This window comes from Falco biarmicus, chromosome 4 (genome assembly GCF_023638135.1).
Source record: "Falco biarmicus isolate bFalBia1 chromosome 4, bFalBia1.pri, whole genome shotgun sequence".
Classification (NCBI taxonomy): Eukaryota; Metazoa; Chordata; class Aves; order Falconiformes; family Falconidae; genus Falco; species Falco biarmicus.
In genome coordinates, this window is record NC_079291.1 from 69,064,802 (window position 1) to 69,086,494 (window position 21,693).

Consider the following 21,693-nt stretch of genomic DNA (forward strand, 5'->3'; position numbering starts at 1 on the left):
TGAGGGGGGCAAAGGAAAAAAAAAAGGATTTTAGGCAAGCCTTGTTAGAATACAAGCAATGTGATTAAACTTTTGACAGTTCCCAAATAGCATGTACGGATGCTTCTAGGGTACTAAGTATGTATAGCAGTCTAAAGAAGTTCTGAAGTTATTTCACACCTACTAAGTAGACAAAGGTTCATGCATCAGAAAAAGAAACAAGAAGGCACCCAGGGTTAAGCTAGTTTGGTAGCCTCTCAAAGTATGTCTGGTGATTCAGCACCTTCTCTTTAAAAATCCCTTCTCCCTATGTTCAGAGAGGCATTTGAAAAATTCTCAAGTTCCTTGGATAAGGGCAATCCCTTTACTAGTACCATTTATCCCTGCTCCTAAGACTGGCATACATATAAGCATATATAATCCTTACACAGTCCCTACCAAGTATGCCAACATCCTCAGCTCACTGTGTACCCATCTGTATCAATCATGGTGCTCAGATGACTCGCCAAGTCTTTCAGATCGACCTTGTCTTCAAGTTGTTCTTACCTGATTTGATAGAAATTCACCAGACAGTAGAAGTAAGCACCTGTCTGTTCTTTAAGCACAATTGTCGACTTAAATTCTTTAATTTCTAAACCAGCACTCCCTACACTGATGCTCAAAAGATTTTAGAAAGCTTCCAAGAGGGACTCAAAAAAAGTCACACGGGAGTTTCTCTCTGAATGAAGTAATTAAACTCATTACTTGACCAGATGGAAGATGAGTCGCTCCAAGGTATTATGATTTGCTTGTGGAAGCTGTTCAAGGACACTGTAAATGGCACAGAGTTGCTCCTGTTTTTCTGGTAGTTCTGCACAAGGGGAGAAAGCACAAGATCATAATTGCTGTGCAACACTGTGCAAAGTACCGACATTGTCGCAAACTGTCTGCAACAGATAACAGATTAAATTCTTAGAAGTCACACTGTCATTTCATTTACCAGTTGTTACAACTGGATGTTAAAGCACCCCTTGTGGCACTGCAATTTTCCTGCCTTTTCAGATGCTACTGCTGTTCGCCATCATCAAGTGACACATCAAGATCTCCAACGATATTTAGGGTGCCTTAATCTCGCTGAAGTGAAATGAATCTAAAGATTTGAGACATCTGCATATCCAGACCTAGTTCAGAACATCAAGAAGAAAAAACTGTGTGTGAAAGGAAAACTATTCCCACACTCGCTGTTTTTAGAAAGAGCAGTTGTATAGTGACATTACGCTACACAACAAAAACCAGGAATCCTGAAGCAAGGTCAAGTAAGCTAGAGGAGAAATTCCCTGAAAAGAGTTTTGTAAAATGTCTAAAATCATTGCTGTAAGTGCACTGGAAGGAAATTGTTTAGCCAGCATGAGCATCTTAAGTTTCTTTTCCCAAGGACATAATGAGTTAAAAGAAAAAAAACATTGTTTCAAACATTTCTAAAACCTACCTACAGCTCTGAGAAAATCATTGTACTGTGCAGATGTCATTAGTGGATCTGGTAGTTCCCGTAGCCATTGCTTAAGGATGCCCGTAATCGTGTGAATAGGGTAATTCTCCAGTTTCACTGAATTTGGATCTGAAAATTAATGGTTTTTTTAGAGCAGTTCATTCCTTTGATGTACACAATGGGACCCCAAAGAAGTAAGATTAGAAATACTCAAGTCTCCTGTTCACAGAATCCAAGTGGCAATTCAGAACAACAAAAAAAAAGAAAGTCTGCTGATATTAACTTATATGTACTAAGCAGCTTTTTCCAGCCAAGAAAAATACTAACAGCCTGCATGGCCACCAAAAGGCTGTTTTTTAAGAAACACTAGTATAAGTGCCAGATACTTTCAGGTAGAAGAGAATTGCAGGGAAAACTGGTATCACGCAAGGAAGTCAAAAGGGTGGACAACATTGCCTGACCTGCTTGCAGCAACTGTTTGAGCTCCTTCATACGATTTGCTGATCCTGATTTCCTGTAAATGCCTTCTGTGTAGAGACCGTGCATCTCCACATACTCCAGCAACTTCTCCATGACAATGGGGACTGAATTTCTCTCACTGGTCAGGGAACTCACACACACTCCAAAATGACGTGGTTCTGCATCCTGTTCATTCTGGAATTCATACAGGTCAAGCACTGTGAATACCTGTTCCCAAGCTAGAAGATTCCATTGTTTCATGCTACATAGCTTATGCTTCCAGAAACAAAAGCCAAGTGTTTTACTCTGGCTTGCTACAAGTCTTTGATCATAAAATAGATTTCCTGAGCTGCAGCAACAAAGAAACTTTAGGCACACATTGAAGGATTTCTCCAACAGTTTGTCCAACACAGCACACATTTTAAAGAAAGAGTTCCCAAGTTAACTTCTTTTAGAAGAGTGTTCTGCTTCTGCAACTGCAGGGCTTGCCTCTGCCTATATGTAGAAAAGGAAACTGTTCAAGCAATTTTTATTCAGCACCTGGACATCCACTGTTCATTTGCTGAGGAAAAAAATGCAGCATTTTGCATGCATCACTTATGGTATCACAGTACCGCATGCCAGATCTCCAGTTCTTACCTTTTTTCCACAGGATGTACAACTGCTCTGGATTTTGGACATGCATTTCTTGTGACAAGTCAACTTGCAAACTAGAGAAAGAAGCAATGATTACAAGCATTCCAAATCATGTTAAAATGCCAAGTATCTTGTTTTATTCACTTACTATACAAGCTGCACGTACTGTTCACTAAGCCCTACCTGTACCAGCCAAAGTTACAAGCAATCTGCACGTATTGTAAACTAAGTGGCACGAATGAGGTGTTTTTACTTACCACTGCAGAGACAGGCCTTTTCCATGGGCCAGATGTAGGATGAGCAGTGTTCACACGATTGCCGTATGCTCACTTGGTAGTTTGTGAATACATGGCCATTGTGTTCTTCAATCTGGTGGGAGACAGGAAGAAATTAATGGACTTTTTTTGCCTTTTAAAATTATTTTGAATAGAACTATCTACCCCATCTTAGATTTTCCCTTTTATTTTACAATTACAGCTGATGGCTTTGACCTTGAAATGGAATGTCACCCTATCTTAAGGCAGTTCGCTGGGTTTGCTGGATCATTTCATAATTGACTTGCTGCCTTGGTTAAAGTTCATCAGTGCAATACATTAGCTCTAGTTTGTTATTAACATTTAGTAGTTGTTTTCCTTTAAACAGTCTTGTAATTGAGAGCACCGTTAGGTTCTAAAAGATATTATGGACAAGCAAGTACCACATATCACTGCATAAGAAAGATCTTTGATTGATGGAAAAGTTTTATATTGTGTCATATCTTCATAAAAGAGTTAAGTGATTTACCATGCAAAATAAAATGGAACTTCAGTATAAAAGTCAAGCTCTGTCAAGAGTGTTTTTCTCTGTGTTCTTGTGAGTGCAGCTGAGGACTTAGATTATTACAAGAAAGAAGTACTTACTGCACAATCTTGTTTTCGTTTCTTCTTCCGGGCTTTGGTTTGCTGCAGTGGAATACAAAACTGGCATTAGTCTCTGCAATTCAGACATTCCATTGCCTTTTTTTTTTTTTCCCCTACTCAGTTTCCCAGACTCTTCTTCACCTCCAGACATTTGAGACACTATACTGCAGCTTCAGCTTGGTACAACAAGGGTTGTCTGAGCTCTGTCAACTTCCTAAAAATCAGCTGAGCTCACTGCCTGACGATAAAGCAATTCCATCTCTAAAACCTTCAGAGAAAATGCACAAACGTTTAAGATTCTGAAAATATCGAGTGAGTTAAATAATGAACAATTCCAAAAAGGTGTACCAGCATTCAGAATTTGTTACATGCATGATTTGTGCATCAGAAGTGTTTTACAAATAATGAAGAACCCTATGGAAAAGGTTTCTGAGGTAACACAGGTTTCTTATGAGAGTAACATTGTTTAATCATCCCATAAGCCAGTAACAGACTAAAGTTTTATACCTTGGGCTGCTCAGATTCCTCTTTTTTTGTATATCCTCTGATGAATTCATCCAGAAGGGACTGGAAAAGATTCAAAACCAGCTTGACTTCTTTCTCTTCCCCTTTTTTGGCCAGATTTGTAACTAAAAGCTGGTAATTTTCCACCAGGTCTTTGTAGCCAACATGGATTTGCCCATTCTAGACAATGAAAAAATATTACTCAGAAGACAGTCTTTTTGGATACCACCGAGACAGTTTCATATTTTTATGTGCTTAAGTTCAGAGGTGAGAAAGCATGCTCATGATTAAAGTAAAAGATAACAGCCGAAGACAGAAACAAGCTAGCACACTTCCCTACTGTAGAAGGGTATTTGGCTGAGACAAGGCAGTGTCGGAAGAATATTGTAAAAGCTATTGGCACCTCTCTGGGTTTAAGCACAGCAACATTAAGAGGCTGAAGACAGCAAAATGTATCCGTTTCTAAAAACACGTTACAGCTAAGTGAATGAGAAAAATGAACAAAACAGTCTGGTTAAGATTACAGCGGAACTGTAAAATGTTCTCTTTCAAGTCTAACATTCAGCTTTAAATTCTATGCTAAGAATTGCTAAATTGCTTTGTTAAGGAGTGTAGGTCAAGCATTTAAACACACACTCAACTTATCACCTACCAACTTTTCACTTTTAGAGTTACGACTTACTGGAGCAGAATACATGGTCTTGATGTTTCCTCTAAACTTCTCCGTGGCTTCAAAAAACAAGCATTCAACACCAGACTTCTGGGAGCGTAAGTCATTGATCTAGAAGGCAAATCCATCTGTGTTAACTTTCATTAAAACAAGAACATCCAACCCATGTTAAAGCTTCAGTTGCTGAGCTTAGTCATCTATGACCATTCCAATTATTTAAAACAACGTTCCTTAACGCACTGTGATGATGATACAAAATAGGAGAGTCAGGCTGTTAGTTCTCTAGAGAACTATTTCCTTAACAACTCATACTTTTTCTAAGAAAAACAACTTCTGCGGCCCACTTGTTTGTAAACAAATGGAGAAGTAACACTAACGCCATGAATATTTGATTTAATATAACACATTCAGAGACAAAGGAAGGAAGAAGGGCCTTAATACAGACCTAATTCAGTCAAGATATCAATTCCCCTTTGCTTTAAATCATAATGTAAACTTGCACCTAAAAAAAGTAGTCTTTAAAACTCCACACAGTGAACACAGACTTGAATTTTAGCATAGTTGAGTGCCTTTTACCTTGTTTAGAAGGAACTCATCAAGATGTTTCAGTTCATTGGCATTTGCAATCTCACGGACCATGGAAGCTCGCCAATTCTGAGACACACTTGAGATCTTGCTGATCTTTATAGTACGGTTCTTCTTCATTTTACTGCTCTCTTTCATGTGGCGCTCCCCTGCCTGGAGGCGACTTGGCTGTCCAGAAGCAGCTGGGAAAGAAATTAATTTTTACAGTAAAACAGGACGACTGAATTCTACAGTATTTGTTCCCTCAGTAGCCATGCAAAACATCACAGAAAGATTACATTAGCAAGCTGAAGATTAAGTCACAGAAACTCACCTTCTGATACTTTCTGGGTTCCTCCTGTTTCTGGGAAGAGGACACAAGATACAAGGGAAAGGCCTTCTGCTTCATCAATCACATCAGGACTCTCCTTTGGAATTTTCTTGTCTGGCTTTTTCCCCAAAAGTCTACGCAAAGGACTTTTAAAAGCAGACCTGAACCCAAAAGCAGATACAGGTTTGTCCCATTAGTAATGAAAACTGGCTCTACTACAAGAAAAGCCTCTTTTAACAATGACCCACAACAGGATTAAACCTCTATTGTGCATATTTACTTTAAGTTCCAGCCTGCAGAAACACTGTGCAGCACAAAAAAGGGAAGAGTCTGAAAGTACACCTGGACATTCTGATATGTACTAGACTAGAGCACTACCCCTCAATATACACAGAGTCAACACCTCTCATATCCAAGACATCATTTCTGGCTTTGGAAGTCCCTGAGCTGCAGAACGCCAGAAGCTGGAGGCGCAGGCCAGGGAAACAGCATTACTTGCTTGCTGGGTTCTTAAGGTTTTTTCTTGGTGTCTTATTTCTCAGTGTGGATGACAGTACACAACATGAACCTTTGACCTGAGCTGTATGGTGGTTCTTAGGTTAAAAAGAACCAGTTCAAAGACAAGGGTTATGCAAGAAGCAGAGAATCTGTTCCTCAGCAGGGTCAGATATCATGCTCACATCAACACGAAGCAGCAACACAGCCACTCATAACTGATGCCAACATGTGTGTCTCTACAATCACAGTCTCAAGATGCCCAATTCAAGTACCAGTGGAAAAATCTCCTTTTCATTTTCTTAAAGGCAGGCCAGTCACACAGATGATACGTACTTGGCATCTACTTGCTGACTTGCTGGCTGCATGGAAACAACTGCATCCGAGGTAGGTAAGAAGTCACTGGGCTTCTTTTGCACAGGATATTTCTTGCCTTTTTCTTCTTCTACCGTATCTGGTGATTGCTACAGTAGAGAGGAGTCGTTAAAAAACTACATATTGAGTGAAACAGATTCTTCTAAATTGGCTTTAAAAAACTAGAATGGTGAAAAAAGTTTGCTTTATCAGACAAAACATTTTACCCAATAGATATTAGCTTACTAATGTAAGATCCAAGTATATTTAATGCTTTGATCAAGGATCCATTTATTAAAAATTAAGTTTTCAAATTATTGTATATTTGCTAATGACTTTTTAACATGGATTTCAAGCCAAAAAAAAATCAACCTGAAAGGAACACTGGCATACAGAACACACTATAGCCAATTACTCACAAATCTTTAATAAACAAGAATAATTAAGTATAAATATGCACAATAGCACCAGTACCTGATTCACGGCAACAGACTGGGCCAGCATTGAGAGATCATTTAATGAAGATGAACTCCCCTTCTTTCTGCAATTTCACAAGATTAGTTTTAGAATATATATTTTATAGAAGTCTGTAGCCTCTTAATATTTGACACCTTTTAAATAACCTACATATCAATGTCACAATCAAGACAGAATCCTAATCAACTCTTGCAACTCACTTTTAAATGCAAGATGTACTGGAGAAGTGAAAAAAAAAATAAAAATAAAATCGGTATGTCAGATTTCTGGCCATATCAGAGGGATACTGCTTGTAAACTGCAAGTCACTAAGACCTTGTTTTCAATGGAAAAAGACAAATGAAAATAAACTCCAGACACTACTTTAACTAAAGCCCTGACACTCTGTTTTAATTCAGCAAGGCAGGCTTTGTAGCTTTTGTTAGCTTCTGAAAATATTCTACCCATACAGATTTAACTGCAGGACAGGGAGCCAAGAAAAAGCAGCAGTTGGTCATAGCTCTGTTTTTCCCTCTCATGCCAGATGTACAGCCTCCTAGGAGTCCTCCATCTATTTTTAAATATTACAGATACCTGTCCTCTGAAAAAGTAAAAATAATTAGGAAGCTGCCCTTACTCTAGCTGATCCTGAGGAGACTTATCCGCACGTGTTCTTTCATCCAAAGATTGACTCAGCATATCATTCTGACTGGCATCAGATTGTCTCTTTCCTTTCCACTTCTCTCTCTTGTACTTGAGCTTTCCCGGGTCATCCACATATCTCTGGATTGGGGAAGAAGTAGGACTATCCAGATCTTTGGTTGCCTTCTGAACAAGATGTCTGTTTTTATCTGCCCAGCCTTCAGCTGGAGTTTGAAATCTCCCGGCAGCAAATAGCGTATTACAAAGATTCAGTGCAAGATTTGTTGGCCTTTCAGGGCAGGTGAAGCTTTGGCTGCCTTTTATCTGGTTATTTTGATTCCCTTGTGTTTTCATTCTATCAGCTGCCTTATCACCTATTTCTGATACAGGTGGTTGCTCAGGAATAGAACTACTTTCTTTTATCTTGCTTGATAGTGGCATGTCTGAAAGGGCTTTTTCTTCACTTGGACTTTTCTCTCCCTCACTGCTTCCTTGAAGGACAGTGTCTTGTGCTATGGATTTCTTTGGCTCTGGAACAGCTTCCAGGGCCTCTTCAGAAGAGGTTTGTTCCTCATGGCACAGTAAAGATGGTCCTTCCAAAGAAAACAGGACATGCTTATTCTGTAACTCATTATGTTCCAGCCCCCTCTGCCGGCGAGATTCACGTTTCTCCCGGCTGTTCGCTACTTTCTCGGAGCCCTCTGTCACGTTCTTCTGGGGTAAAGTGGCTTTTTCAGATGAGCTCAGGTTTTCAGTTTGCTCATTCGGAGTTCGATCTCCGCCCCCAACAGCTCGATCCAGCTCTGACTGATGTTTCACAGGCAACTGATCTGTTCCTGGTTCACTGCGCTCATCCTTGCTCATATCATTCTCTCTGTCTTGACCTTCCTGCATTTCTCTCTGCTTTTCTTCAGCTTTCTGCTTTTCTACAGTCATTTTCTGAAATCTGTTAAGAATTTGTAAGATGAAAACACAAATATTTAATGTCCAGCAATCAAGAAAATTCCCCAATTCTTTAAATGCAGCCTAAACAGGAATACAAACACACCTATAGTCCCAGAATGACTGCATGGAAGTCTTATTAGGACTGGCATGCATCAGTGCAGCTCAGCTGAATAATGCTCAAGTACTAAATGCTTAACTAGTTTCCACACACCACTAGCCATGTGGTACTGACTGCAGTATCACATGGTAATAACTGTCTTTAAGTTGTTTACTAAGTCAACATATCCCACAGAAACTGAGCCCGGCAGGTGAAGCCAAGCAGCCAAGTGGTTAAAACGCATGTTTTCCTATCATATTGCTCCTCTTCCTTTACCTCTTACGCTGTAGATGGCCTCTGACCACGGCTTGCAGGAGATAAATCCTCCTCTTCTGCTGAAGGTAGCATTTTCTCTCCCTGTATCCTCGCCATGCTGACTGAATATAAACGGCAGCATTATTCCTCTGCAGTGCCATCCTAACACAACGGGAACGCCAGCAAGCCTAAGAAGGGAGATTTCTACAGTAAGGTTCTAAAGTACTTGAAGGTGGGGAGTGTTATTTGAGAGGGTTTGCTTGTTAGGAAAAGAAGATTGGCAATTCTCAAGATACCTGTAAAACAATGGCTGCCTGCCGTGTTCTGAGAAAGCGTCTCCTTTCTAAAACCATCCTGAGCCAGCTCTGAAGGAGAATGATTTTCCTGATCACTTCTTTGTGTAGTGTATCCTGTAGTATCTGCCGTTCAGCCTCTTTCATAAAAACCTGCTCAGTTAAAGAGAAGCTCATCAGTAAACAGTTAATAGGAGCCTTTCAGCCTCCACTGGAGGTATCTCCACAAGCTAAAAATATGAGAACGGTAATGCTCATTACTGAACCAAACCTTATTAGCTGACAGCACGCCCAAAAAGTAGAAGTCATTTTGTTTTACCAAATTTCAGTGTTTGGATTCTAAAACACACAAACCTTTCTAAAATGAAAACATTGACCTGTTTGACAAATGCCAACAGCAACAATTTCCCAAAAGTAATATCCATGTAACACAGAATTGTACTGTATTGCAAGATGACAGGCTGCATCAAAACCAAGAAGGCAATTACTGATGTATGTGTCAACACTTGCAAGAATTAAAACAGGTACTTTAAATACCAAATGCAGAAAAGAGTAACACCTGTAAATGACCTGCACCAAGTTTTGCAGTGTACTTCAGTATTTCTTACTGGCTTATGGAAAGTTTCACAGACCTTGGTCTTCCCTATTTGATAGTAGTTTTCATCCAGTTTTAGTTTATTCAAATAAACACAGATATCTTCCTTAGAGGCTTTGGCATTTTTGGACAGTAACACCTGAAACTGGTCTATGAATTCCTGTGAAAAGCAGAGAAAGCAAGAGATCAGTTAGAAGGCAACTCACAAGTTTAGAGTTTTAACTTTATTTTAGAAATCTAGTTAAGAAATCTAAGCTATAGGGGTTTGAAAGTATTTATTTCTCACTCCAAATTGAGATATTTTTCCCTGCTCTCTAACATGTAGGCTTCATTCAGCCTCTGGTTAACAGTAAAGATCATCTATATGTGATCTACAAAGCTACACACAAAAAGTTTTCCAGAAAGCTAATTCACATAGGGAGACAGTAATGTGCAGCACTGATTGCTTGTTTCCAACACAGCACTCAATGCTTTCCTTCATGCAACAAGTAAAACAACTTGCTGGTGGATGACTCAGACGATAGTTTAGAGAACAAGTTGTTACTATGCAGGCTCTGTTAAAACTACAATGAATTTTTACAATTCATCACAAGCAGTCATTAACTTCATATGAAGAGAAACACAAAAGACTCTGAGGCAATGGATGTTTGTCCAAAAAGAGCAGGTATTTCTGAAAACATAATCCACCTCCAGTTCCTCACATACCTGGAATGTATATTTGGCACTGTAACCAGATCTTCTGATTCGCACAGTTTCTAGCATGCCAGTGTATCTCAACTGTTGAAGCACCAAGCTTTCATCAAAAAGCATCTCTTTCTGAAACAGATCAGCAGTCAACAGCTAGTAAATGTCTGAAGAGTCCTATTTCTGTCCAGTAGAGAAAGCATATTCTGTTTTCACACCCTAGTTACCTTTCACTTTCATACAGAATGACAGTGAACAAGTTGAAAGGGGGTTATTACAGGGTCAGAAGACTTAGATCCTCAGCAGTCAGTTCAGCTCAACGCTTAAGGCAGTCTTACCTTCTCAGCATTGGAGCGGATGCAACGGATGAAAAATGGCTCAGCTTTACCCAGTGTCTCCAATAACTTATTAAGTGAAGTCTAAAATGAAATATTCAAAGACATTTTTATTCTACAGACAAGAGCATTTTGAGTTGCATTTGACAGCAGTACAGCTTCTTCCTCAGAAGTAAGTTTCTCCCATACTGCATAGCAGATCCCTGTATTTGTTTTTACCTTTTCTCAAGGTAACAAAAAGTGGGGTTTGCAAATGCTGTAACAGTAGCACTAGATTTGCACAAAAAGATTAGGCTGATTGGCACAGAGAACTAACACATTTCATAGCATAAGGGTAGTCTCTAAATGCAGCCTAACTTTAATCAAGTAATAAGCCCTACTTCAGTCAAATCCCAAGCATAAGAACCACTTTGTTTTACAGCAAGATCAGCCTAGATCAGACCAGGAAGGTCTGTTCCCATGAGGTTAGGGTGCACCCAGAGGTGTACACCACCACATCAGTCACCTACCTGGAACTGAGCGCTTATGCTAGGTGGTTTCTTCTTTTTGTGTAAGTGCAACAGGGATTTTGTAGTTCGATCATGTAGAGTCATGCTTACTATGAGCTTCAGAGATTTGGAATCCAGTAAGTTCTAGAAGAAAGTTTTTATAATCAACGAAGTGCAAGTCTCTTAACTGAAGGGGAAATATTTCTGTCTGCATCAAAATGAGTAAGAACAAAACCAACTACCTAGAGCTCCACATTCAAGGACATATTACACTTCATGATTATTTCTATTTCAGATTAAAGCATCTTCTAAAGAGTGAAGCTTTTCCACTGCCCCATTCCAAGAGTGTAAGGTGAACAAGGTGAATTACACAATCACTGTGTTTGCCTTCCATGACTTGATTAGCAATGGCTTTATGTATTTAATTAGACTAGAGATGCCATGAACAGATGCCAATTCAGAATTTTTGCCCTGTTTGGCAATTCTTATAAAGGTGAACATTTACCCATCCTTTAGGTTGTCAAAAAAGGAAGTTTTAGAGGATAAACGATAACTTTCCTACACTATGAAACAGTATTTTCTGAAGTAAGATCTGCTAATCAAAATGAATGTTCACAGTGCAAAAAAAACCCCAAACAAACCAAGAGAATCTGAATTTACTGAATAGCTTTACCTTGGGAATGATCTGCTTTTGTTTGATACCTCTACTTTTCCTGTTAAAATATTAAAGATAATTTAAGAAAAAAAAATACACGTGATTTATGGTTATTTCAGCAAGCCATAAGTTGGTGCAAATTGTGAGGGAAGATGAAGGATAGAAGAAAATTAGCACAACAGTATCAGGGCGTGTTCATGCATGTCTCTTACAAGTGATCAAGGCAAGAAATGCAAACTGCTTCGCAACAAGTTTTGGGTTTTTTTAATAAACTCAGTAGGTATTGGAAACTTTCAAAAGTGGAACATCTTCTCTAAAGTTAAAGCCACCAAGAACTCCACTGTTGTATAGACTATTTTTGTGCAAGTTACTCTTTTTAGCTAACCATACAGTCATTGAACTCTCGTGATAATACTAAGGCATTATCAAATGAAAATACTTGATTCAGAAGTTATTGCTGCTTGCACCAGAACCCCTATGAAAGTAATTAGCTGCTCACAGAAGGACAACACATGCCCCAGCACTCCACTTACAAATTTGACACATCTGAGATCACCCCCAAAACATCCTGGGGCACTACACAAACCTCAGACATAGCTCTCATCCAACAGACAGACAGTGACTTAGAAATGAAAGCTCTCAGACACAGGGCTGTAGTTCACATCCTCCTAATTCTAAGCATGTTAACTCTGTGATGGAAGGCATGTTCCAACTCCATGCCACCCGTTTTACAATTTTTATTATTATACAATGGATCACAGATTGATTTTCTTACACATGCATAGGTGGGCACACGTAGAGTTTTAACCCAGGGATATACACAACATTAGCAACCTGAATTTCAGGAAACCATTAGTTGTAACTTGTGAGAGATTTCATTGTCAAATGTTTTGCAACAAGCTTGTACTACATACTTGGGTTTTAAAGCAAGTTTACATGAAAAGTAAATTTAACTTTCTGCTAATGCAATGAAGCAACAAAGCATTCTGTACAGCCTTTATATTTTCTAGAAGGAATTGTTTTATTCTTAATTGTCTTGTTTAGTTTTTTGCAAAGGCAAACTTGGGACAAGTATATTTTTCATGGACTAGAATAACTGCCTGGTTATTGTTGTACTTCCAAAGCAATACCTAGAGCACCAGAACTCACATGAAGTGGGAGCGGTGTTGAAGTCGACTGAGTGACCGAAGCAGCTTACAGGGATCATCACCCTGCCATGGAAGTCCTTTTATACTTGCGATGATTTGTTCATGCATGTCTCTAAAATGATTCACAGCAAAACAAAGATGGCAAACAAAGATACACAGCCATGAGAGGGGGGAAAAAAGGAGTTAAAAACTCAAGAGGTCCCATCACCAAGTGTGCGCCAAACAGTAGCAGGTCAATCCCAGACTACTTTTTCCTAAGCATGAATGATTCTGATGTCAAGTCAGCACTTGCTACTCTGTCAGTGCCCTAAAATTTAATTACCAGGGTTTCATACTAAACTTACTCTAATTCTGCTTTTTAAATTCTTGAGCCATCAATTCAGAAAAGAGAGGGAAATTTAGAAAAATTTAATTAATGGGCAAGGAGCCTTTTTGTTAAGCTAAGAGGCCTTTTTGGATAGATATAAACTTCTTTATAATCAAACAGTAAATATTTTTATATATAGATTTGACTACTAAAATGAGGCTGCTTAAGCAGACTTACATCAGAAAAACAGAAAAAAAATCAGTTAAAAACTGGCTATTACAGGAACACTTGATGAAATCCTGTTTTTCATTTCCATTTCAAACTTCTTCACATGTTTAGCTTTTCAAAGTAAGCCTGGGATAGTCCCTAATTTGTGGCAGATTACATTATTTTAAGCATGCACCGTGCTTGTGAAGTGTTGTGTCTTGGCATAGAACTTACCTTCTTTACTCTCCAGAGAGGCACAAACCAAAAATAACAGAAGCGTAAGAATCACTTCTGACTGTTAGATGCTATTACCATTCTGAGCTGCTCACCCAGGCAGCCACATTATTACAGATGGTTTCTTGTTTCCCTTGGTACCTCTGAACACTTTTGAATATCAAGATTTTATTTTGAGATATCACAAGGCAACAGGTATGTTAAGCTACCACCAATCCTTTCACCGAATTGTATCTTTAGTTCTTAGGGGCCACAAGTGACAGCAACTGCCCAGGATGAAGTAAGTATAAAGCAGCATGAAGTCCTTACTTCATGTATACTTCATGGCTTCACTTTTACACGGAGCATGCTCAGAAGGTCAGTCTGTCCGGGAATGTGCCTCCCTGGCCTTTAAGTGTCAGCCTATTTCTACTTGCTTCTTGTTTTCATAAAAAGAAATGATGTCTTCAAAAGCATTTATATTGAAATCCTCAGAACAATCAAATGAGAAATCAAGCATTGAGCAGCTGCAAAAGGAACATGTATAACACCTAAATATTCCATACAAAGGCAAATATGCCTACACAGAGCAATACGTGGAGGCAATTCTGCAGGACTTGCCCTGCCTCCTAATCACATCATGAGGCTGCAAAAAACGAGTGCTCCAACGAATCCTTTGGTAACGCAGACTGGCTGCAGAGGAATACACACTGCTAAGAGTAACATATACAAAACATATACAGACAGACAGCTCAAAAACCCTGTGGTAAATGGAAACGAGGCTACGTCACCAAAATTTAGCAGTACTGGGTCTTACATAAAATAGGCTAGAGTATTGTTTTGATAGTATTAAAAAGGCCAAACAAAACAAGATAGAAGAAATAAAACTTGCTATTCTTCTGGAAATATCTAGATGACATTTGATACATGAAAATGCAACTCAGCAATTCAGGTATTCTCCCTTACATGGGTTAAGTATGCGTTTCTCACCGATAAAATTTTTCTACTGGTGTATTTGATCTCTGGAGCTCTCCAAGGGGAACTCTAAGCCCTTGACGTACCACTCCTGTTATGAAATAAAACAGTAAGTTGAATTTTGACAAAGCTGTGAGCATAATAGAAAAAAAGCCCAACAAAACCACCATCTGTAACAACCAAAATATCTATCCAAGGGCCTGGAGTTTTTGTCTAGTAATTCAGTTATTAAGCTAGTCCACTTTGTTTCTCAAAACTTGCTACTACTGGAAAGTAAGTTGCAGCTGCTCAGAGAAGCTTTTCAAAATTAGTATTTAACCCTGAATCTCATTTAAACTTCAAGGAGGTCTGAGGAGATCAAAACTAGCGATAAGACGAGCATGCATACTAGAACTAGTTATACCTTCCCCAACTTTTACAAATAGGACTTAAAAGTTGGCACAGCCTGCTGGAAATTGTGCACTTATTGGAAGTCTGAGTGATCTCAAGTAAAACAGTGACAATCAATTTAGTGTGTGAATGTCAAGCCACTTTCACAAGTCAGTTTTGCCCTCAGTACAAACCAAGTTCACATCTGGATGATAAGGTTTTCCCATAAACTAGTTCTGTCAACAAGCATTAACCAATTCACAGTATTTGAAAGCATTTGCAGAACATTTTTTCATACTGTACCTGCAGTCTTTTGAGCTCTCTGGCGCCCAGCTTCTGCAAAAACAGCCATTGCTTGAATAGCTGCTCGCAGAACTGCCCAACGGAACACAGCTACAGGATCCATTCCTATCAGCTCCCGAACGTAAGCACTGTCGCTACTTCGTAGTAAAGCAACAATATCTGGTCTCATGTAATCCATGTTTTTCTCTCTGAAATCCTGCAAAACAGGCACATTGAACCACAAGCTCTCAGGAAAGCTGTGTTTTGATCCAAGATATTAATTGCTATTCAAAAGAATTCATTATTCTACACAGTTCTCACTACAGTGAGCATTATCCTACAACAACACCAAATAAATATATTCTGAAGTATATCTGAGGACACATACAATCCAGCCCATCCCCAGCAAATTTTCTACACCCTGACAAAACCCATCAGAAAGGCAAGGAATTGTTTTTTGTAGCAATCAGATTTATCACCTACTTTTATCTGGTATTTAACTTTCCCAGCAAAGTGTCGAATAATAAAAGCAGGCTCCATCACTGGGGTTCCAACAAAAAACTTGTTCTCTTCATGCTGCTGTTTGAATTTTGCAAGCAGAGTTTGGTTTGTGGCATGTGGAAAACTAGGAATACAAAACAAAAGGAGGTCAGCTGTTTTTCAACTACAGGTATGTAGTTGTTACTGAGGTGCAAGGTGATAGTGAATGACACCTATTGATCCTTGTGGAAAGTATTGTACTGTCCAAGATCCCTACACTGCGAGTCTTACACACCTGCTTCGAATCCTAGAGGTGGGCTTAATTTCTAGACCAAAACCAAACAGCTCCACACACAGAATGTTCTGAGGTTTCCAGTGTACGTCAGCACTTCCTCTCACTTCAACAGTCAAGTTTAGTTAGCATCATATTAACTGTTTACTACATTTGCTGCTTAATGTCCCAAAGACTTATATACATGCATTTTACTTTAAATATAATTCCACTCCACGGTGAAACACAAAAGTGAAAGTTTCTAAGTTTGCTTAAGACAAAGTTCAATTTTAGCATCAATCTCCATCATCACCACACTGGAGTCATTAGAAGCAAACTTGAGTGTAGCTCATAGTCATAAGATGACCCTTCACTTCCCACAACAGTTTAAGAAGTGCTGTATTTCTGTTCCCTTTCACAGTCCTTCCCTCCTCCCTGCCACACATTTTTTGTTCAGAAGACATTTGTTGCTTACTTGCTTTCTTCATCCAGAAGATAGAAGAGGCCAGTGGGCTTCTTGCTGATTAAGTGAATGCAGGCCACATTATCAGTATAGTCAATATTGTGCCAAGTGATCCCTTCACTCTTATATTCCTCCTGTGTAGCTCAAGAAAATTCCCTTATCAGTACAGTGCCCTGACCTTTAATGTCCTGCGGTCTAAGTGCTTAAAAGACATCCTTGAAAGCTATGGCAAGTTGTATTTGTTAGTTCAGGTAGCAGAAACAAAAATAAGGAAGATATTTATAAATAAGAACAGAACAGCAGGCATATTGGGTCAGATCAAAGGTCCACCTAGGCAAGTCACTCAACAGCAGATGCTTGGGGTGAAACTATTTAAAAACCAAATCAGTGAGAAGAATGTTTTGCTGTGCTTTCTCAGCAACCAGCAGCCTATGACCTTGCAGTTAAACCTCACATCTACATCACTGCATTAAAACCCTATGTAGACATATATTGGAGGAATTTAAGTCTATTTTTCTCTTCCATAGTTCTTGTATTACAGGTAATGACAACTACTTAACCTCAAGTTCCCAAATTACCAAATTGCACTGTCAGACAAAATAACAGAAGTTTCAAAACAGGCAGTTAAGCTGTATACATCAGCATCAGAACTTCCCTAAGGAAGCACTGCATATCGCTTAGGTTCAGAAAATGTGGCACACTCTGACAAAGAGAACGTGAAGCTCTTCTGCTGAAATGACAATGCATCAAATGACAGGACAAGCTTCCCATTAAGATATGGAACCAAAACATCAGTTTTTTTAAATGCTGTTAATGCCCACAGAAAAAAACCGCTAATGATAAGGTAGTAACGTAAAAAAAAAAGTTGCACAGAGAATTAGCTAAATAAGTTTTATGTTTAACAAAAGACAAAGAACACCTCTCACTGTCCCAGATGATAATAAGAAATGGATTATTTTTAAGTAGGTAGAATTCAGTCTGCCTAATGACAGACTGCTCAGTGTGCACGCCACATTACAGAGCTGAACTGCCGTTTTCCACAGACAAAGTCTTTCTTTAAAAAGATATAGAGATCCCTCCCCTGAGGGCCCTCAAGCTGCAAGAGATACAGGAAATGGGTCATTCAAGGATTAAGGTTTTTTGGAAAAATGGCATTAGAAAAAAGAAAACAATGTGACTATTTACTCTAGTTAGCCAGAATAGTCACTTCTGTTATAAGTTACAAAACAGGGACCTCAACATTATGTTTACATACGAAGTTTTTATGTTTGGCAATTTTCTTCTCTTTAAAATGCTTGTTTAGTTATTTATAGGTTGTTGACAAAATACCACATACTACAAAGCAACTTCTTTCTTCCAGCAGAGTGAACCAAGAACAACGCTTTAGCACAAACCAGAAAAAAAAAAATCCATGTCTAGAACAAAAAAAACCCCTAAACCTCTGCCTAAAACCAGGATCTGTTAGCTCTTGCAGCACTCAAAGACCTCTGTATGAGGATGATACCATCTAAAAATTAGTAAATCAACATACAACAGTAACATCAGGATTTCAGAACTACTGCCAGTATCAACATACAGTTGCATCCCCTAAATGCAGTCAGGTAGAAGAAGCAACAAAGACCAGTTATTAATTATTTACAAACTGACAAAAAGAAGAGAAACTGTTTTCCAACCACTAAACCAAAACAAAAACTTGAAAACCATCCCTCCTATCATTAAAAAAACAACCAAACAACCACCACCCCCCCCAAATGCCCCCTCCTGAAACAAACACCTCACCTACAGACTTTCAAACTCAAAGTTTACAGTTTTCATCTGACTTCTGTCAGGGATGCCTGAATGCCTTTTCAGTTTACTGCAGTCAAACAGAAACTTGATGCTAGCCCTCTGAAGAAAGGCCTCGCAATCATTAGTTTATGTAGAGCACTAAATACAGCAAAGCTACAACCTTAAATAATAGCAAGCAATGATAAAACATTAAAAAAAAATAAGGCTTTCAGAAATACATTCAAGCAGTTACAAAAATTATGCCATGGGGTTTTGCAGAACAGTGGCTAAATTTGCATAATATATGAGCACTTGATAAAAAAACGTTTGTTTCAGCAGCTCTAATTTCTTACCTGTTCTAATTTGAAAATATGCTGGTTGAAATAATACTGAAGCTGCTCATTTGCGTAATTAATACAGAACTGTTCAAAACTGTTGGTTTCAAAGTCTTCAAATCCAAAAATATCAAGTACACCAATGGACAAACACTAAAAGCAGATGTGGAAATCTAGTTAAGCAATCTCATACAGCAACTTAACCCACAACAGCTAACCATTACAAAAAGCACTGTAGTGTACGCTAATAGATTTTGAATATTTAACAGTTATGTCTGTCATGAAAACAGACATGATTAAATAATACAAGACATTTACCATGGACTTCAAAAGAATCTAAATTTTTTCCAGATATCTGAACATGTAATCTATAGCATTTTCTGTTAGCTCTAAATACACAACTTTCTACAAAGACTTGTTTTTGCGAGAAACTCACTGCAACAGATTCCTCAACGTCCTTCTTATTAAGGAGAGCATGATTAATTCGCAGAACAATCCAGTCAAACAGAGCACTGTATAAGGACTTTGCCATTGAATCTCGAGCTGTTATTGCCTGCAGATGAAACAATGTTCAGAACTTTGTTTCAAAAAAATGGTTTTACTTCAGACTAGTGTCACTTAAAGGTTACAATCCTAGCAGACAATAAAACGAAAGTTTTCCTTTAATGTTAACTCCTAACTTTCCAGACTTCCCTTGCTAAATGTAAAGTGTACCTTTAGCATTTTTTTAATCCAAAAAAAAGTAAGTTTCAGTTATTTAAAAATCATTCTACTAGTGTTCTTTTACTCACCTCATTGAGACTATATGGCAGAATAAGCTTATCATTAGAAGTCACAGTTTTTCTTTTCGTTAGCACTTCTACTAGAATTTCTCGTTTAACCTTCAACACAAGCAAGACCAAGAGTTACTGTCACCCTCAAACTTCTCAATGAGTAACTTGATAGCAATGGTGGACATACAATTTCTTCAGAGAAGCCCAAGCCCTTTGACAACAGCTACATTTATCATTCATCAATAGCTTTACAAGCTCTTCAGCTTCTTCAAATTATTCTCAGCTTAGATTCATTCAGATGTTTCCCTATGGCAGCAAACACTTCTACACTAAATTTATTCTGGCTCAGCTCTACGATTAGCAAGTAAGCAAATTCTATTTCCATGCTATGGGTTATATTCCATCCCTAACCCAAATAATTTCACCAATTGCATCCGTTTCCCCTCCCATAAGATAAATGTGGAAGTATCATAAACCAGACCTACACATAGCAAACTGGGCAACAAGATATTCAAGTAAAATGCTGAGGCAGAGCATGGCAAAAAGGTGTATCAAACATTACAGCTAAAGAGAAATACTCTACTTTTAAAAGCTGGGAAAGAATGTCCAACACTTCAGGAGGTCCTACTTCCAACCCTTCATCACGACCTGTAGCTTTCTTCTTGTATGTAACATTGCCCAAATAAAGAATAGCCGAAAGTATTGAAAAAATCCTAAGGAAGAAAAAAAGAATTTTATAAGAATTGTTCTTACGAGTTCATTATAACAGATTAGCAGACCTCAATCTATATTCAAGAATTTGTCTGTAAGCCCTCAAATACTCAGCTCCGCTTGCTTTCTACCGGACTAAATGCAATCCCAACACACATACAGTTTACTGCAATTCATGAACATTACCTAGCTATCAGTAGCAAAAGCTTAAAGGATTGTACTTACTGTTTTTTTGTTGCTGAAAGGAAGCCAACCATCTCCATGGCTTGTTTTAATCTTTCAAAGTCATGTCGGAGATCTTCCCCATCTTCAATTTTCAAGTTATGCTGTGAAGAGAAATTCATAATTAAAAGCAAAGAAAGAAGCCCAAACATCACAAGAAAACAAGTAAAATCTCTTCTTCTTTCTTTCATCTTTAACACAACAGACAGACAACACTTACCAATGCATTGGTAAATCCCTGTCACACGTTACCTGATTGAGGTAGAAATAATCTTCAGGTTGCTTGAGGTGAAATTCTTTACGTTCTTCCTCACTGACTCCAAGTAGCAAATAATAAAAGACATGGTAGTTCCTAAAAAGTCAATACATTTATCTTTCATGAAAACATAAAGATTTTCTTTTATTCTATATACCTTAGATGCTCTAAAACTCTTGCATTGATTATAATCATGTTAGTAAACTGTATTATCTCTTACCTTTCATCTTTTTCTTGAGAAACCAGACGAGATTTTTCAAGCAGGTATTTTTCAACAACAGCCCTGAAAAGCCACAAAAAATTAAAAAAGCATGAAGGCAAAGGCGAAGATCTCACAAAACAGACAGCAACTGCCAAGAGAATTCAAATAATGAAATGTGCACTGGAATATACAAGAGAACAGCTTAGTCACTATCTTAAATCTAAAACAAGAATTTCCGTATGCACTACGTTGTAAGTGGAACAAAGAGAAATAACTAACACCTATCTTCAGTACTTGGTTTTAGTAGACATAACTGGAGAAAAGGCAGACGAAGCTAGAAAAGTGCTGATGAAAAATTGAAAGCAGAAACAAGATACGCAGAGTGTTAACAATATGTTATCTACTCTGAGATTAACAGTTATCTGACATGGAATGCCAAGACTACAAAGCTCCAATAATACACTGGATCACTCTCTGATTCTCAATCTAACCAATCTGCTAGATTTTTATGACAGTACATCTCAGCCTGAAATAGAAGCCAGCCAGATAGAAACCCCCTTACAGTTTGACAAAGTCACCTCCTAAATTATTATCTAAACTCCTTGACATGGGATACAGCGAATAAGGTCAAAGTTTGAGCAGAGTTTTTCTTGTGCTGAAGACAAAAAAAATGTATTCAAATTGTACCAATCTCCTGAGCTTGTGTGACTGTTTGAAAAAATGCCAATTTTATTCACAGTAACACTCAAAGCAAATGTTGTACAGAGCTCCCAGGCATTTATGTTGTTGCTATTTTGTAAACTGCAAACACAGACAAGATCCAAAGGAAAGACACACTGGAGCACAGAAGTCAGTGACAGCTAGTGACACTCCATAGTGCAGCAAGCTTCAGCTTCAGGCAGAATTCCA

The 21,693-nt window shown here is 38.4% G+C and overlaps 1 protein-coding gene across 15 annotated transcripts in view; it reads right to left on the reverse strand.

The window, feature by feature from the left end:
* The window catches only part of MYO9B (myosin IXB), a 44,924-nt gene that overhangs the window by 3,885 nt on the left and 19,346 nt on the right, over positions 1-21,693 (reverse strand). For 11 of the 15 annotated variants that reach the window (XM_056338852.1, XM_056338845.1, XM_056338848.1 and 8 more), the window contains 32 exons: positions 20,803-20,865; positions 20,579-20,678; positions 20,330-20,430; positions 19,977-20,106; positions 19,412-19,501; positions 19,057-19,173; positions 18,639-18,773; positions 16,531-16,652; positions 15,788-15,929; positions 15,326-15,521; positions 14,669-14,744; positions 12,953-13,063; positions 11,822-11,861; positions 11,170-11,292; positions 10,664-10,744; positions 10,347-10,457; positions 9,679-9,801; positions 9,050-9,199; positions 8,775-8,941; positions 7,452-8,402; positions 6,834-6,900; positions 6,342-6,469; positions 5,514-5,671; positions 5,192-5,382; positions 4,628-4,726; positions 3,949-4,125; positions 3,442-3,486; positions 2,800-2,911; positions 2,546-2,616; positions 1,909-2,101; positions 1,448-1,576; positions 724-829 (listed from right to left, as the gene is read on the reverse strand). In XM_056338852.1, coding sequence (XP_056194827.1) covers positions 724-829; positions 1,448-1,576; positions 1,909-2,101; positions 2,546-2,616; positions 2,800-2,911; positions 3,442-3,486; positions 3,949-4,125; positions 4,628-4,726; positions 5,192-5,382; positions 5,514-5,671; positions 6,342-6,469; positions 6,834-6,900; positions 7,452-8,402; positions 8,775-8,941; positions 9,050-9,199; positions 9,679-9,801; positions 10,347-10,457; positions 10,664-10,744; positions 11,170-11,292; positions 11,822-11,861; positions 12,953-13,063; positions 14,669-14,744; positions 15,326-15,521; positions 15,788-15,929; positions 16,531-16,652; positions 18,639-18,773; positions 19,057-19,173; positions 19,412-19,501; positions 19,977-20,106; positions 20,330-20,430; positions 20,579-20,678; positions 20,803-20,865 — 4,605 coding nt within the window. The remainder of the gene's footprint in view (positions 1-723; positions 830-1,447; positions 1,577-1,908; positions 2,102-2,545; positions 2,617-2,799; positions 2,912-3,441; positions 3,487-3,948; positions 4,126-4,627; positions 4,727-5,191; positions 5,383-5,513; positions 5,672-6,341; positions 6,470-6,833; positions 6,901-7,451; positions 8,403-8,774; positions 8,942-9,049; positions 9,200-9,678; positions 9,802-10,346; positions 10,458-10,663; positions 10,745-11,169; positions 11,293-11,821; positions 11,862-12,952; positions 13,064-14,668; positions 14,745-15,325; positions 15,522-15,787; positions 15,930-16,530; positions 16,653-18,638; positions 18,774-19,056; positions 19,174-19,411; positions 19,502-19,976; positions 20,107-20,329; positions 20,431-20,578; positions 20,679-20,802; positions 20,866-21,693) is intronic. The other 4 variants (XM_056338853.1, XM_056338851.1, XM_056338857.1 and 1 more) reach the window with 2 other exon arrangements.